The sequence below is a fragment of the Dendrobium catenatum genome, unplaced genomic scaffold (assembly GCF_001605985.2).
Source record: "Dendrobium catenatum unplaced genomic scaffold, ASM160598v2 fragScaff_scaffold_1608, whole genome shotgun sequence".
NCBI lineage: Eukaryota > Viridiplantae > Streptophyta > Magnoliopsida > Asparagales > Orchidaceae > Dendrobium > Dendrobium catenatum.
The window spans coordinates 2,740,499-2,755,047 of NW_021320070.1; the positions used below are offsets into that span (position 1 = coordinate 2,740,499).

The following is a 14,549-nucleotide window of genomic DNA, read 5'->3' on the forward strand; positions in this document are numbered from 1 at the left end:
ACGGGGGTCGGGCTAAAAGCATAACCTCTATATAAATGGAAGCTTCTGGTCGGTTCGAGCAATGTTGTTCCGAGAACGATGGATGCCTCTGGCCTCCCAATCAAACGCCAGAGAACTCCAAGTCCAAAAGGGAAGGAGAAGATGGGAGAAGCAGCAATCGGAGACGGAGCAGTGTGCGGGATCTGCTTCTCGGACGGCGGCCTGGCGGCCCGCGGCTGGATCGATAGCTGCGACCACTACTTCTGTTTCGTCTGCATCATGGAATGGGCCAAGGTCGAATCCCGCTGTCCCATGTGCAAGCAGCGCTTCCGTTTCATACGCCGCCCGGAGGTATCCGGCGGCATAGCCGAGAGTGCTTTGGAAATCCCCGTCCGCGATCAGGTTTGGAGAATTATCCCTGTCTTTTAAAATACTAAGTGGGTTAGAAAGGTTTGGATGATTATCTATGAATAATTTCACTTCTGTTTAGGGTTATGCTATTGCTCGTTTATGGATTGCTACTTATTGAAATCTTTGCTCTTTCGAGGCAACATAATGGTGCTTTTCGTTTGTATATGAACTTGCCTGAAACTGATTTAATTAATATATATAAAGCTCGTTAAATTGAACGCTAGGCGAGAAAATTAAAAAAAAAAAGACTTGTTTTTTGAAGTGGTTCGGTATTTATATCCACCTTATGGTTTTAATTATGACAACATTTGCAGAGTTATGGCTTGATTCTGCACTTGAATGTTGTTAGCCAGTGGCGAATCCAGAAAATTTATTGAGGGGGCCTAAATTATTTCATTAAAATTTTGGGTTTCCTCAATTTTTTTGATCCAGATTTAGGATCGGCTTAAATAATTTTAAATTTTTTTTATTATTATTCAAAAATATAAAATAGTAAACAACTTACAATTTACAATATTAAATATAAGACTTGTAAGAAAAATTTAGCAGGCTACTAAAGATTGAAGCAGGACTTGACATGAATTTATAGTTATCTTGAATAATTTTTAGAATCTAACATTAGCTTTTTTCCGATTTTTTAGTCACGAAGCATGAGTTATCTTATAAGCCGATTTTATTATTATTATTTTTAGCCCCTTGTGATTACTCCACCTGCTCCTTGTCACAACAGCTATTCTGCTTTGATTAAATGCTCATACATTATCAGAGCAATGGTTACAGAAAGAATTTGCTTATACTCAAGGCCACAATAATGATGGCATTAATTATTGATATACGTTTAGTTGTTTGTTTTATTTTAAAGAATTTATTTTATATTTGTATTTATTTATTTTATTTTAAATGATTAAATTTATATTTAATTTCTTTATTGATCAGACAAATTGACTAAAAAGAAAAGAAAATTGAATCTGCTACTGAAGTGTTTTCGATAACATTTGAGAATATGAAAAATTTTGTTGACATGATCGCTCAAATGTTGAGCAATAAATTAGCAGAATGTTCTGGAGAAAGTTTTAAAAAAAATTGGTGAAAGTAGCAAGAAAATGACTGTTAATATTGTCAAAGCACCTACTACTCTACAATGCATATGGTGTGGGAGAAGACATGTGGGACACTATTATAGGATAATAGGACAATACTTTTGATGTGGTGATTATGAACATCGAATGACAGAATGCCTATTTCCTGGACTTAGGCAAGCTTTTATTCAGACTGAAAATATGCAATTGAAATTTGTGAAAATGTTCCTCAAGTACTTGAAAATATGACTGGTATGATTTTATTTAATATTGCTTACAACGAGATTTTTAAATGATTTTGAATTGATTTTTTATGATTTATATAATTATATCTGAGATAGATTTTTGAGTTTTGAACTAATTTGATTTCATATATTATATATTTGAGTTTGTTTTTATTTCGTAGTATTTTATTTTGTATTACTCATGATAAATGTCGAGGGTGACATTTTCTTAAGGTGTGTAATTAAAAAAATTCGCCCTCAACATTATCACTAGTAATACAAAATAAAATAATAATAATAATAATATAAACAAACTCAAATCTACAATATATGAAATCAAATTGATTCAAAATTTAAGAATTTATCTCAAATATAAACCATAAAAAATCAATTCAAAATCATTGAAAAATCTCGTTGTAAGCAATAAATTAAATAAAATCATATCAGTCATATTTTCAGGCACTTGAGGAACATCTTTCACAATTCCAATTATTTTTTTTCAGTCTGAACAGATCCTTGCCAAGTCTAGGAAATGGACATTCTGCCATTCGGTGTTCATAATCATCACATCGAAAGCATTGTCATCTTATCCTATAGCAGTATCCCACATGTCTTCTCTCACGTCATATGCATTGTAGAGTAGTAGGTGTTCTAACAACATTAACAGTCCTTTTCCTGCTACTTTCACTAATTTTCTTAAAACTTTATCCATAATGTTTTGCTAATTTATCACTCACCATTTGAGCGATCATGTTAGCAAATTTTTCCATATTCTCATATGTTACCAAAAACACTTCAGTAGTAGATTCAAATTTATTTCATTTTTGGTCCACTTACCTGATCAATAAAGAAATTAAATATAAATTTAATCATTTAAAACAAAAATAAAAAAAATATAAAATCAATTTTTCAAAATAAAACAAACCTCTAAACGTATTTCAATAATTAATTCAATCATTACTATGGCTCTAGCTATAAGCAAATTCTTTCACTAATCATTGCCTGAAATGTAATGTCTCATGCTCTAAATGAAGAAATATATTTTTTATTCTCTATTTTTCATTGTAATGTCCCATAATCGAAGTGAAAGAATATATTTTACTCTTTTTTTTTTCAACCAGATCAATATACACATTTAAAGTTGATTAATTGCATTAAAGAAAATAAATAAAATATGAAAAATATAATTCACATTATTACAATTAATAATTATAATCCACAACTAGCGTCTAAAAGAATATATACAATAGCCACACTGGCTACAAAAATTCATGAACCAAAAGCTAACATAAAATCTATACTAGCATTAATATAAATCTTTATGCGGTAGGTTCTTTATCTGAAATTATTTAAAATCACATATAATGAGTTTAAAAAGTCCAACAGGTCACCAAAGTTTATAACTGAATTCAAAGCATGGAAAAAGAGCAATATGCATGCTAAGGATCAAATCATAGAAATACTAGTTATATGATTAATGAATAAGTACAAGAGAATAGTAAAATCTAAATATAATAATAGTAAAATTTATAAACAGTAAAATAATACAGTATAAAAACTAGTAAACTAGTACGAATTTTAAATCTATAAATAAAATCAAAATAAAGACTATCAAAATCAAATCAATACAGTAAAATTATATAAAAATATACACATGTTATCTACATCCTATATCACATAATCAATATATCACATACATAATATCATTATAGTTAATCGGCAGTATCAAATAGTATCAATATCTATAGTAGTAACAGTAAAGTGGCATGAGCAGTAGAATAATGCAATAACAATAAATCTGTGTAGTAACAATAAATCCGTACAATAATAAAAACAATGCCTCAGGAACATGCATTTCAGTAGTCACACTAAACAAGTAAGAAGTCCTGGTTATCACAGTGTTTTTTAATGTTAGTATCAGTGTTAGTAAATCATTGGCTCAATAAATAGAGTCGTCACTATTTGCCCATTAGCATATTAATAATCTCCTTATAACTCCCAATTAGTGTATCATGTGAATTAGTCAATGATAATATCAAACCGCTTTATTTAAAGAAAATTTTATCGGTCCACCATCATGTACAGGTCAATTAGTCTCCAACCAACGAGTCAACCAGTCTTTACTTGTTTATTTTACACACGCATATTATTATAACAATATTATAACAATAATAGCGACTAGCTATAATTCAAATACATATTCATATCCATTTTCAATGCATTGTAGCAAATAATGCATAATTGAGCTAAATTAAGAAGATGTCAAGGTGTCATAATGGTATACAATAAAGAATTTTATTAGATAAAAATGTACATTTTCAGAAAATTACCAAAATATCAAAAATTGTATAAACGATGTTTTAAGACTTTTATTGTACTACACTTCTATTTTTGGAGGTCAAAATAAATTTCTCGGTAGACAAAAATCATTGTTGTTTCAAAATTATCCGGTGAAAAATCTCAAATAAATATTTAAAATGCTCATAATTATGATATCTATAACATACAAAATGTTACTTGGTGAAAGTTTTACCAATATAAAGTTATTCACATTTTTTGTGACGAAAGTACAAATTTAATCAGAAAAATATCAAAAATATAAAATCTTTAAAATCAAAAATAGGGTATGGATTCCTTACAGTGAGAGGAGCAATTATCCCAACATGCTTGACGAACAAAAATCATACCGCGGCCTCCAAATCTTGATTTCTTTTTTTTTCTCCTCTAAATTCTCTCTTATTTTCTCGCAAACGCTATCTGTTGGCCGAATATGAAATGGGGAAAAGGATTTAATATCTCATAATGTTTTAAGATATTTTTTATTAAAATAATAATTTTTATATTATATAATTTATTTAATTAATTTATTTAGTATAAAATTCTAATAAATCATTTTAAGACTAAAAAAATTATAGAAAAATATTCATAAAATAAAGCATGTTATTTAGAAAATATCGATTAAATCGGTTTGCAAAATGTACAACTAAAGGTCTCGAAATCTTCACTTGTACTGTCATGCACAAATTCTTTAAGGATTTTCACCGTTGCCAAAAAATTACGGAAAAAAATCATGTAAGTAAAATACTTCGATCAAAATACTATGACAAAAATGATTTGCGATTTGGAGTTATAATGATTAAAAAAAAAATTGGTAAAGTCAAAATACGGTCTATTACAACTTCTCCAACCTTTACTTCTACACTAGATTGAATTAAGGAAAAGAATAAGTGACGCTCTTCAGTATCATGTATCTATCTCTTTAGATAATGCTTATAAGTGATTGCTAGCAGGCTATAAAGATTGGGTGAATTGTGGTAGGTAACATAATTATATTAGGTAGATGGTGCTTGGTAATAAATTTGTAGGGTTTAGGAGGAGACTAGTAAATAAGAAATTTATGGGAGTTGTATAGAGAACTTTATCACCATATCTAAAAAATCTCTCACTTACGGATAGAATTTTCAGCATACTATTTTGAGAGTCATCTTTATGTAGCAACTCCTCCCAATCATCCATGGATGTTGACTAAGGCTTTGTAGTGCCTAAGTCCATCACTGGTAAGATTGTTAACCTTTATCACACTTTTCCTTACTATCATGTCGCTCTTTGAACATGATTTTCCTTTTTGCCTTGCCCTTTGAAAACTTCAACTTGACAAAAGCTTTATTCTGCACTGCACCTTCTGAATCATTAGAAAGAGATTTAATATTTGCTTTTACTATTTGGAGTTTTATGTTTGTAAATGGAGCCATCGTTTCTTCCATGTACAATCGCCGTAACACCAATAGACACATTTCAATTATTAGTATAGAAGGTTGAGACGCAACCTTCTTCACCAAGTTAACTAATCGAGATCAATTCCTTCTTTAAACATGGAAGGTGCCTCATATTGTTAAGCTTTTATATTGTCTCATTAGCAATCTTGATTCAGGAGTTCACCATCATTAAGATGAACCTTCATGCAATCTTCTATAAAACAAATAAATATAAAACACATCTAAGTCCAAGATCTATGACTTCATAGGATTATTCACTAAGGATCAATGCATCTCATAGATCTCTTCACTTGTAGTGTTCATAGATTCTTCGGTTTGAACTCTATCCACCGTTCCACCATGAACATCTCTTTTTATGTGGACAATCTTGTCACATTGTCAATATGCATACCTGTGAACTTTGAGTTGGCTCCTCTACTACAATTTAGATCTACCTCCATTGTTTTCTCTTCGCGTACTCCATCTACTCTCAAGATTCAGAGCAATATAAAACCTTCACCTAATTCTTAGCTCATAGTGCCCCCATTTAAGATTATGTCACAGGCATCATTTAGCTTCAGCTTCATAGACCTGCATTAATGGTTAACAAATACCTTGGTTCGAGGTTGACTTTTTGGTAGTGATGATAACAAGCTCAATTCGTGAACTTTATCATTGAAGTTGATATTAATCAAGCTCAATTGACTTGTGATCAGATTTTACTCATCGATGTACATTATTATGGAAGCACCTTCAACCAACTTAAGATTAAAAAATTCTCTCATTAAATTTACCTTGCTCACTATTGATTTCTCATAGAAGTTTGACAGATTTTTTATCAAACCATCTACAATCCTCTCATGCAATATGTTGAAGGAAGCATTCTTTATCAAGACAAGCGTACAACTTCGAATGCCACCTATTCAGGAGATCTCAGTCTTTTTGGTCAAAATTGTTGGCTTTGACTCAAAAGAGAGATAAATAAAGCTTTTTCTTGTGCAAGTAATCTTCAATTTTTCTTTTTTATATTAATATGAATCTCTTAGCATCCAAAGTTCTTGCCATTAAGTTGGTTGGCTAGCTTCCCATCATTGACCCTATAGTGCTTTCGTTAATGACCCAACAGAGAAATCCCTTTGTATGATACTAGCCATGATAACCACTAGCCTAAAATCACCATATTAGTCGCTTCTCTAACATTCACCTCTACAAATTAAGGAGTGCAACGAGTGATGCACTTCAACACCATGCAATAATTTCTTTATATAATGCTTAGAGTTTACAAATGTTAGGTAAATAGTGGTAGGTAAGTAGTTGTAAAGATTAGCTAGAGAGTGATAGGAAGAAACTTTTAGGAATTTGACAGAGAAATTTATCTCCACATATTAATAGAATGGGTTTTACTTCCAATATATGATTTTGAATTACAGTGAAGTAGGATGAAATTTGTATAGTTATGGTTTGATTTTGCACCATCACTGTTTGTAACACCAGATACATTATTAGTTGATAATGATTAAAGCTTAAAAAATATATGGTAGAGTTGCACAAAGAGAGTGAGAAAAGGACCAAAGAGATGGGAAAAGTGGCCAAATGTTGTGGATAAACTTTCAACGTTGTCATAAGCAAATTCCTCACTTCGCCTCTTAAGATGTAGAGATTCACAATTTAGGTAGGGGTAGCCACATATAGGGTGTCACAAGGCATCCCGAATTCTCCTTTTATCAAGACAATCTATCCTCCGACTTATACCATAGACTTTTGTAAAACAGTAATGCTAAGGGATACATAATACATGGTGAATGAGTTAAAGCAACACACTAGTTAGTGAGTGTATCATATAAAAGGGATTCAACTGAAAAACAACAATTTGGTTAGCGAGGTAATTCTTCTAGAGAACAGGAGGTTGTGCCATCTGTTATTTTGTTAATACTTCCCAAGGAAACTTATAATTGCTTCCCAGCATTGTTGACCCAAAAAATATGAAATATATTTTGATGCTTCAACTTATGGAAAGTCAGGAGTGCTAAGTAATGAGTGGAGTTGTCCCATCACGAGCAAGTGTTATAAAGTGTAAATAGTAAGGTTTGTAGGGGCCGCTCCATGGCAGTAGGAGTTATTGAGAACGATGAAGTCATTAGCCCAATGCACAATTTTGAAAAAAGAGGGGTGGGGGCACAATTGAACTAAAGTTTATTTATACAAGAAATTAAGATTCAGTATAGACAACTAAATAAGTAGAATTTTGTGCAACTGAAGTATTTACTCCCTTTAATTTAAAAACTAATGATGAATGATATTTAAAGAAGGAAAATAAAGTGTGAGCAATGAAATTGAATTTAAAAAGGTTTGCTTGATCTGACCCCTATTTGGAATTTCCTGACTTAGTGAACTTCTTTCAAATGGTAAAAGCCAAATTAATCACACTCTCTCTTTTTGGTTGGCTCAAGGTGACAACCCAAGCAATGGGATTTTTATCGGGCACAAGTCCAACCATCAACCCTCTCATGACTAGAATACAATGGGTGGAGTGGTATGGGACGAAATCCCACAAAGGATCAGTCAAAGTTGAGAGAAGTTTGCATTAGAGGAGCAACTAGATAGACTTGAGTGCAAGCAGAAGGAATTGATATAAAGTTTCAATGGTGCTTTTTAACAGTGCCATGCCAAAGAGCATCAAAATCACTTATGAATATTTGTATGTGTGGCACTATAAAATTCTATAAAAGTTAGGTGAATGTTTTAGAAAACAGCAACAAGAAGTTAGGCTGATAAAACTGGAACAATAGAAATGTGGTTGCCCTTTTATACGAAATGAACTGGTCCTTCTGACCAAGTTTCAGTTTTTTGAGAGCTGATTGTTTCCAACGGAGTTGCTCATTATTTTATTTTATTTATTTATTTTGAAATTAACAAGTTTTTAAACAATTTAGGAAAAACTGAACCCAAAAGTTCATTAGAAGTTCAGATGATCAAAATTCCCTTTTCCAATTCGAATCTCCTCTAGAATAACAAAGTTTGAGCCTATCTAGAATTTATCGAGTTCTTTGAGAGAATGTTCAAGACACGTTTTTCAAGCTAATATATGCAAAGTTTAGATTTATTAAAATGAAACATACACAAAATTATTTGAGTCAATCTTAAAAGTTTTTAAATATGAAAAACCTTGAATAGATAATAATGAGCCTTAATTTGAATGGAACATTAGACTTATCTCAGGAAAAAGTTTGATTAACCTCTTTGCCTTTTTTATCATGAAATTGAATCTATCGAAGCCAAAAGGCCTCGCTTATCAATTGGCCCCAAGTGTATGCATAGGAAAAATGATCGTATGAATATTCAATGGTAATCCAATAAATTTCTAAAATTGCCGACTAATTCTTCAAAAATTTGACAAAAAACTGAGTAGCGACTAATTAGCTAACAAATTCATTCAATAGTGTGAAAATTATGCAGATTAGGTGATATAAATGTCAATTTTACCCCTTGTAGCGTATTGCAACATCAGTTTTTATGTAATCCATCTTCAAGAATTATGGGAAAAATATACAAAACTCGTATATAAATTCTTTTTTTATTGAGGATGAAAGTATGGTTCGGTATGTTTCAGACTTTCAGTAAAACTAAAAGCATTTTGAATTCTTTGTGAGCATTACGTTTAGGACAATTTTTTAATGTGAATCACCACGAGCAAACGGCCAGCTCCATTGCATATACAACTGAAAGATTCCTGAGAATTTTTTGTACGGCTGGGTTCTGTGGATCTAATCATAATGAACCTAAAGGTAAGAGTAGCTCACAGTAGATCTATACTAGCATAAACAAAATAAAGTTCCATGTCTAAATCTCTTCTGCAACCTATATGTTAATTTTGATTCCGAAGCACCTAAAAATGTCAGAACAATTAGTGAGATTCCTGAATTAACCTGTTGGAGAAAAAAAAAAGTTCTTACATAAAAAGATCAGAATATCAAAATATATATGAGCTGTTTTAATAACTAACAATGAGTTGCTTAGCTATCAGAACTAGTAAATACAGGTTTTTATTCATTTTCTGCTTTATAAATTAGAACCATAGTATTAAAAGTTTGGACTGTGACATCCATGTGTGTTCTTCCACCTTAAAAATTATGACCTTATTTTGTCCAGTTCTGTTTGTTGAGAGTAACATGAAATTCTACTAATTTACATTAATTGTTATGCTATCAATTTTTGTGGTTTGCAAAAGCATCGCAATTTGTGGTGCATTGCTCTGAAGTCCTTGCGCATATTCTAAAAAACTGTTTTTATTTGTCTTCTCACCAAGCTTGGTGTTTGTGGATGTTTACTTAGAAAAATGTCTTTGAGAAAGAAAAGAATTGAGTTGAGACAGATATTTACTTGTAATTGGACATTGTTGCTTGTACATCATGCCAAGGAGATATAGCCTTTGTATACCTATTATGCTGTAAAAGAATATATATATATATATATATATATATATATACCATTAGTATTACCTTGATTGTAAATGAAGATAGTAATGACATCAACCTTGTCATGGCGTGTGCTTACTTGATACTGCTACTTGATTTTCTAGGTTTATCATCCTTTAGGCAATGAAAGCAGTGCACTTTATGATCTCTATGCTCAAGCTAGTTGCAGAGTGTGTCATGGTTCTAATGATGATGAATTACTTCTACTGTGCGACCTATGTGATTCAGCTTTTCATACTTACTGTGTTCGGTTGGGTTATACTGTCCCTGAAGATGATTGGTACTGCCATGACTGTACCATTATGAGGGAAGAACATGCAAAAATTGATGGGGATACCAATGATACGGACCAAGATCAAGGCACAGTTGTGCTGGATCAGCAGCAACCTGCTTCCGTCTTCGATATTTTGGCTGATGAGAGGTCTTCTACTATTGAACAGCAACATTTTCATGATAGACCAGTTTCTAAAAGTAGTACAAATATTCAAATGAGCTTTGAAGATATCATGTTGCATGCAGAAGAATCGGATTCCTCTTGCTCTGCATCTCAGGGAACTGACATGTACCTTCAACGAAGTGGTGTTGGGCAAACAGCAAGGACCTTTCAACATTCATGCAATATGCAAAGCCGTGTACAGGATCTTCGCAAGAATTGGACTGCTCTGCAATCTGGTTCTTTGGCTTTCTCATCCACCTTAGATAGTAATGGAGCCACCATGTCTGGTGTAAAGCAAAGAACCAGCAGAACAAATTCAGATCTATCACAACAGTCAAAGTCCTCAACTTTGGTCGATAATGAGCGGCTGACAGATTCTAGTACCTCTAGTAAAATTTCTGCAATTAGTGACTCGCAAGATGTTGAGAAAGCATGGAAGATGATGCAAAGGGCAAAGAAGCACAGGTTGGCTAACTCTTCTTTGAATTCACCGAGATACAATAATTCCTTAAACTCTGCTGGTGCTATTTCAGCATCAAAGGGACCGGTAAGTCATTCCTTAAATTTCTTGATCCCCAAAAATAAGATGGCTACAGATAAAGTGGTAGGTTGTAGTACTTCAGGAACCTGCAAACAGCTTTTGACTAAAGTCGTGCATGAGAGACATAAATCCACAGGTTTTTATCAGAATTTTCCTGATAAAAACTCTTCAATTCTGTCACAACATGGTAAAAGATTAGCTATAAAAACTATGAGCGTCATGCAGTTAGGTTCTTGTAAGACAAATACGGCTTTGACAACAGAGTGTGCTGGCAATGTACAGGAAGTTTCACCAGTACGGCTATCTAAGTTTCATGAAGTTAAATGTTCATCACTTTCTAGTGCTACCTGTGAAGCAGCCAGGAAATCTTCAGGGGTTTGTTGCACCAAAAAGTTGACTCTAGATGGGAATGAGACTGCAAGCGGATATACTGGCAGAACGTCGTCAAAAGGGTATGAAATATCCAACAACAATGTGAAATCTGAGATTCAGTCAATGGTCAAGCTCAACCTACAGCGGCTAAGTAAAGGTGAACGTTTAGGTAAATTCATCATCTTATAATTATACTGATCTAATTTTCAGGCCTATGGTACTAAGTGCATAAGTTCTTTGGTTCAGCATCTCTTCTCTTTCCTTAGTTCCTTGAGTACACCAGGTCTGAATGCTTTTGACTTTCTGCATTGCTTGCTTTCTTTTTATGAGAACTTTGCTAGCCTATCTTAGTTTATAATCTTTTGCTATCCTTACCTTGGTTAGCTCTTTAAACATTAGGCCTGGCGAGTTCTACTGATGGATGTGTAGATTTTGTTTCTGATGCATTTTGAGTTTTCTTCGAATATATTTTTAGATGGTCGGGTTATTTATGTTTGATTTTCCTGTTATAATCCATGGTGTGTATGCTTTGTTCTTAGCAATCAGATCCTGACCGAAGCAGGATTTGAAAGAACTAAACCATCTTATCACTTATGCTACTTACTCTTCATCTGGTAATCATACGAGAAACTAACTCCAGTTGTTGTAGGCACTGAGAGATTCAAGGAAATTGCCAGGGCTTCCACCCATTCAATCTTGGCTGCATGTGGCTTGGAACATTCAAAATCATGTGCCCGCCCATTTTCCAATCAAGTTTGTAGACATACCAGCCAAATAAAACAGCTCCATGAATCGACTCTCATGCCTGGTTCATGTAAAGAATGTTTCCATTCATTTGTGAAGTATGTTGTGAAGAGTATTTTGTTAGAAAAATCAACCTCGAGTTCCAGATGAGCAGCCACTTATATTCAAGTCAAGATTCTGCACTCCATTATCCATGTTTCAGTGTTATCTCCTTGCTGTAGCAAGTTGTCTAAAGAAAGGACTTGTCAAGGATGTTTCTTATAGCCATTTATTGCTCGGCGATTGCTCTGTAAGATTTGCTCATCTAATGGTCACTCGATGATCTCAGTTCCACATCTCTCTTAATAGGAGAGTCAATTAATTCTTTTCATGGCAAGTGAATCTTTGTTCATCTTCTTGATCCTGACTCCATTTACTTCCCTTGATATGAATAAACTTTCTTTCCCTGCAAGAAAGAAAATCATTTCCATTCTGCCTTCATGGCCATTCCGTCTTCACATTACTGTGAATATTGACAGAATTAGTTGAAGGGACCGCACATTTTATGGGAGTACCTTGAATAAGGTGGTATAGTGGCTTTGCTGGCAAGAGTAAGTGTGCAGGTCATTGGTTCTTAAATTTTTCAGACATTAGAGTAGATAAAAATGGTGCTGTGCTTTGTTCTTGTAGTATAGATTAAAACCTTCTTGTGATTTTTGTATTTTTATGAAATATAAGGGGACTTTTCTTATTTCTAGAGTTGAAAACTTTGTATAAACCTCTCTATATTTACTTGTGTGATTATTGTCAATGGTTTTAGAGCTTTATGAAATACAATTAATATTCATAAAACCTTATATATATATAAGAATTTCCAATTATGAAATCCTATACAAGAACAAAACGAAAATGTAAGGCCATCATAAGAATATATATATAAATCATGCTTAGATATCAAGATAAGAGTTACTAATTAACAGTGATAAATAATTAAATATCAACCTAATCAAAATTACAGTTAATAATCTTATAATATGTACATAATTAGCTTTATTATAAGTATAAATACAATTTAATATTAAAAAATATTCAAATATTTTTTTTATTCAAAATATTTAAACATGAATTAAGTGATTGACTTGGGTTTATTTAGACTCAAATCATATCATTTATGATGTCGATGAGTTGGACTCGTTGACTTTAAGTTTAATTATAAGCTTGTCGAAATTAAAGTTTGGATGATTTTGAATTTAAATTAAAAAATATTCAAGTCAGATATTATCTTAAGATTTGTGTTGATCAATTGCATTTTTGGGAGATACTATTTTGCCCCTTATTTCAGATATTGAATCTTTTGTCATACGAAAATATATCCAAAACCTTCGAAAAAGTTCATGACACAAAATTATAACTTTGAAACAACTAAGGCATGACTACTTGGGGTTGTGAACAAGATAAAATCTCGTTAATTATAATGTTAACTTTCTATAAAATTGATGTGTTTATTAAAGTAAAAATTGTTGCGTCCTGGAATATTCGCGGCGGTGGAGAAATATATGGTTTAATGTCTTAGTATTGTACGAAGATCCAGCACACAATCAGATAAGAGAGGGGGTGAAACATTCATAAGAGACAACAGAGTTTTTACGTGGAAAACCCCTGAAAAGGGGGAAAAACCACGAGGCCTGGCCCAGTTTGAATGAATTCACTAGTATTTGTAGTCGATTACAAATGAGGCCCTTCTTTTGGAGAAGGCCTTGTATTGATGTAGCAAATATACATCATATATATTGCATTACATGGTAGGAGTTACATATACATGTTTGTTTGGTCGGAAGGACCGTAGTCGGCAAGAGACCGGGGTTAGAAAGACCGTTGTTTGTTAATGGAGGTCGGAAGGACCATAGTAGGCGACGGAGGTCGGAAGGACTGTAGTCGGCAGGAGACCGGGGTCAGAAAGACCGTTGTCTATTGATGTAGGTCGGACGGACCATAGTAGGGGACGGAGGTCAGAAGGACTGTAGTCGGCAGGAGACCGGGGTTAGAAAGACCGTTGTCTATTGATGGATGTCGGACGGGCCATAGTAGGGGACGGAGGTCAGAAGGACCGTAGTCGGCAGGAGACCGAGATCAGAAAGACCGTTGTCTGTTGATGGAGGTCGGATGGACCATAGTAGGCGACGGAGGTCGGAAAGACCGTAGTTGGCAGTATTCTAGGAGAACTATGGGCATCAGGTGGTGGCCTGGTGGAGCTCAAGGCCTCAAGTAGTGGTCCGGCGGAAGTTTGGGCCTCATGTGATGTTCTGGTGGAGCACATGTCCTTTGATGATGATCTGGCGAATACAATGGCCTCTGGCAAAGGTGAGGGCCTCTGGTGAAGGTGAAGGCCGTTGGTAAAAGTGAGGGCCTTTGGCGAAGGTGAAGGCCGTTGATAAAAGTGAGGGCCTTTGGCGAGGGTGAAGGCCGTTGGTAAAAGTGAGGGCCTCTGGCGAAGGTTAGGGCCTCTGGCGAAGGTGAGGGTCTCAGATGAAGACGTCGGGCCTTGAGCAGCTGT

General features: G+C 33.7%; 1 protein-coding gene across 2 annotated transcripts; it reads left to right on the forward strand.

Moving 5' to 3' along the window:
• The first annotated feature begins 50 nt into the window (after positions 1-50).
• On the forward strand, positions 51-12,787 carry LOC110114497 (autophagy-related protein 36-like). 2 transcript variants are annotated; one of them, XM_028700880.1, is made up of 4 exons: positions 51-381; positions 10,028-10,906; positions 11,183-11,441; positions 11,922-12,787. In XM_028700880.1, the coding sequence occupies exons 1-4, from the start codon at positions 79-81 to the stop codon at positions 12,164-12,166; spliced, it is 1,686 nt and encodes a 561-aa protein (XP_028556713.1). In that variant the 5' UTR covers positions 51-78; the 3' UTR covers positions 12,167-12,787. The 2 variants fall into 2 exon arrangements, with proteins under 2 accessions (XP_028556713.1, XP_020703060.1); XM_020847401.2 differs by having other exon boundaries at positions 10,028-11,441.
• Positions 12,788-14,549: the final 1,762 nt, after the last annotated feature.

Excerpts from the sequence above, each read along its gene's own strand:
- LOC110114497 (XM_020847401.2), top strand. The coding sequence starts at position 79 with ATGGATGCCTCTGGCCTCCCAATCAAACGCCAGAGAACTCCAAGTCCA. Across the intron at positions 382-10,027 it reads AAATCCCCGTCCGCGATCAG|GTTTATCATCCTTTAGGCAA; the intron begins GTTTGGAGAATT and ends TTGATTTTCTAG. Across the intron at positions 11,442-11,921 it reads AAGTAAAGGTGAACGTTTAG|GCACTGAGAGATTCAAGGAA; the intron begins GTAAATTCATCA and ends CAGTTGTTGTAG.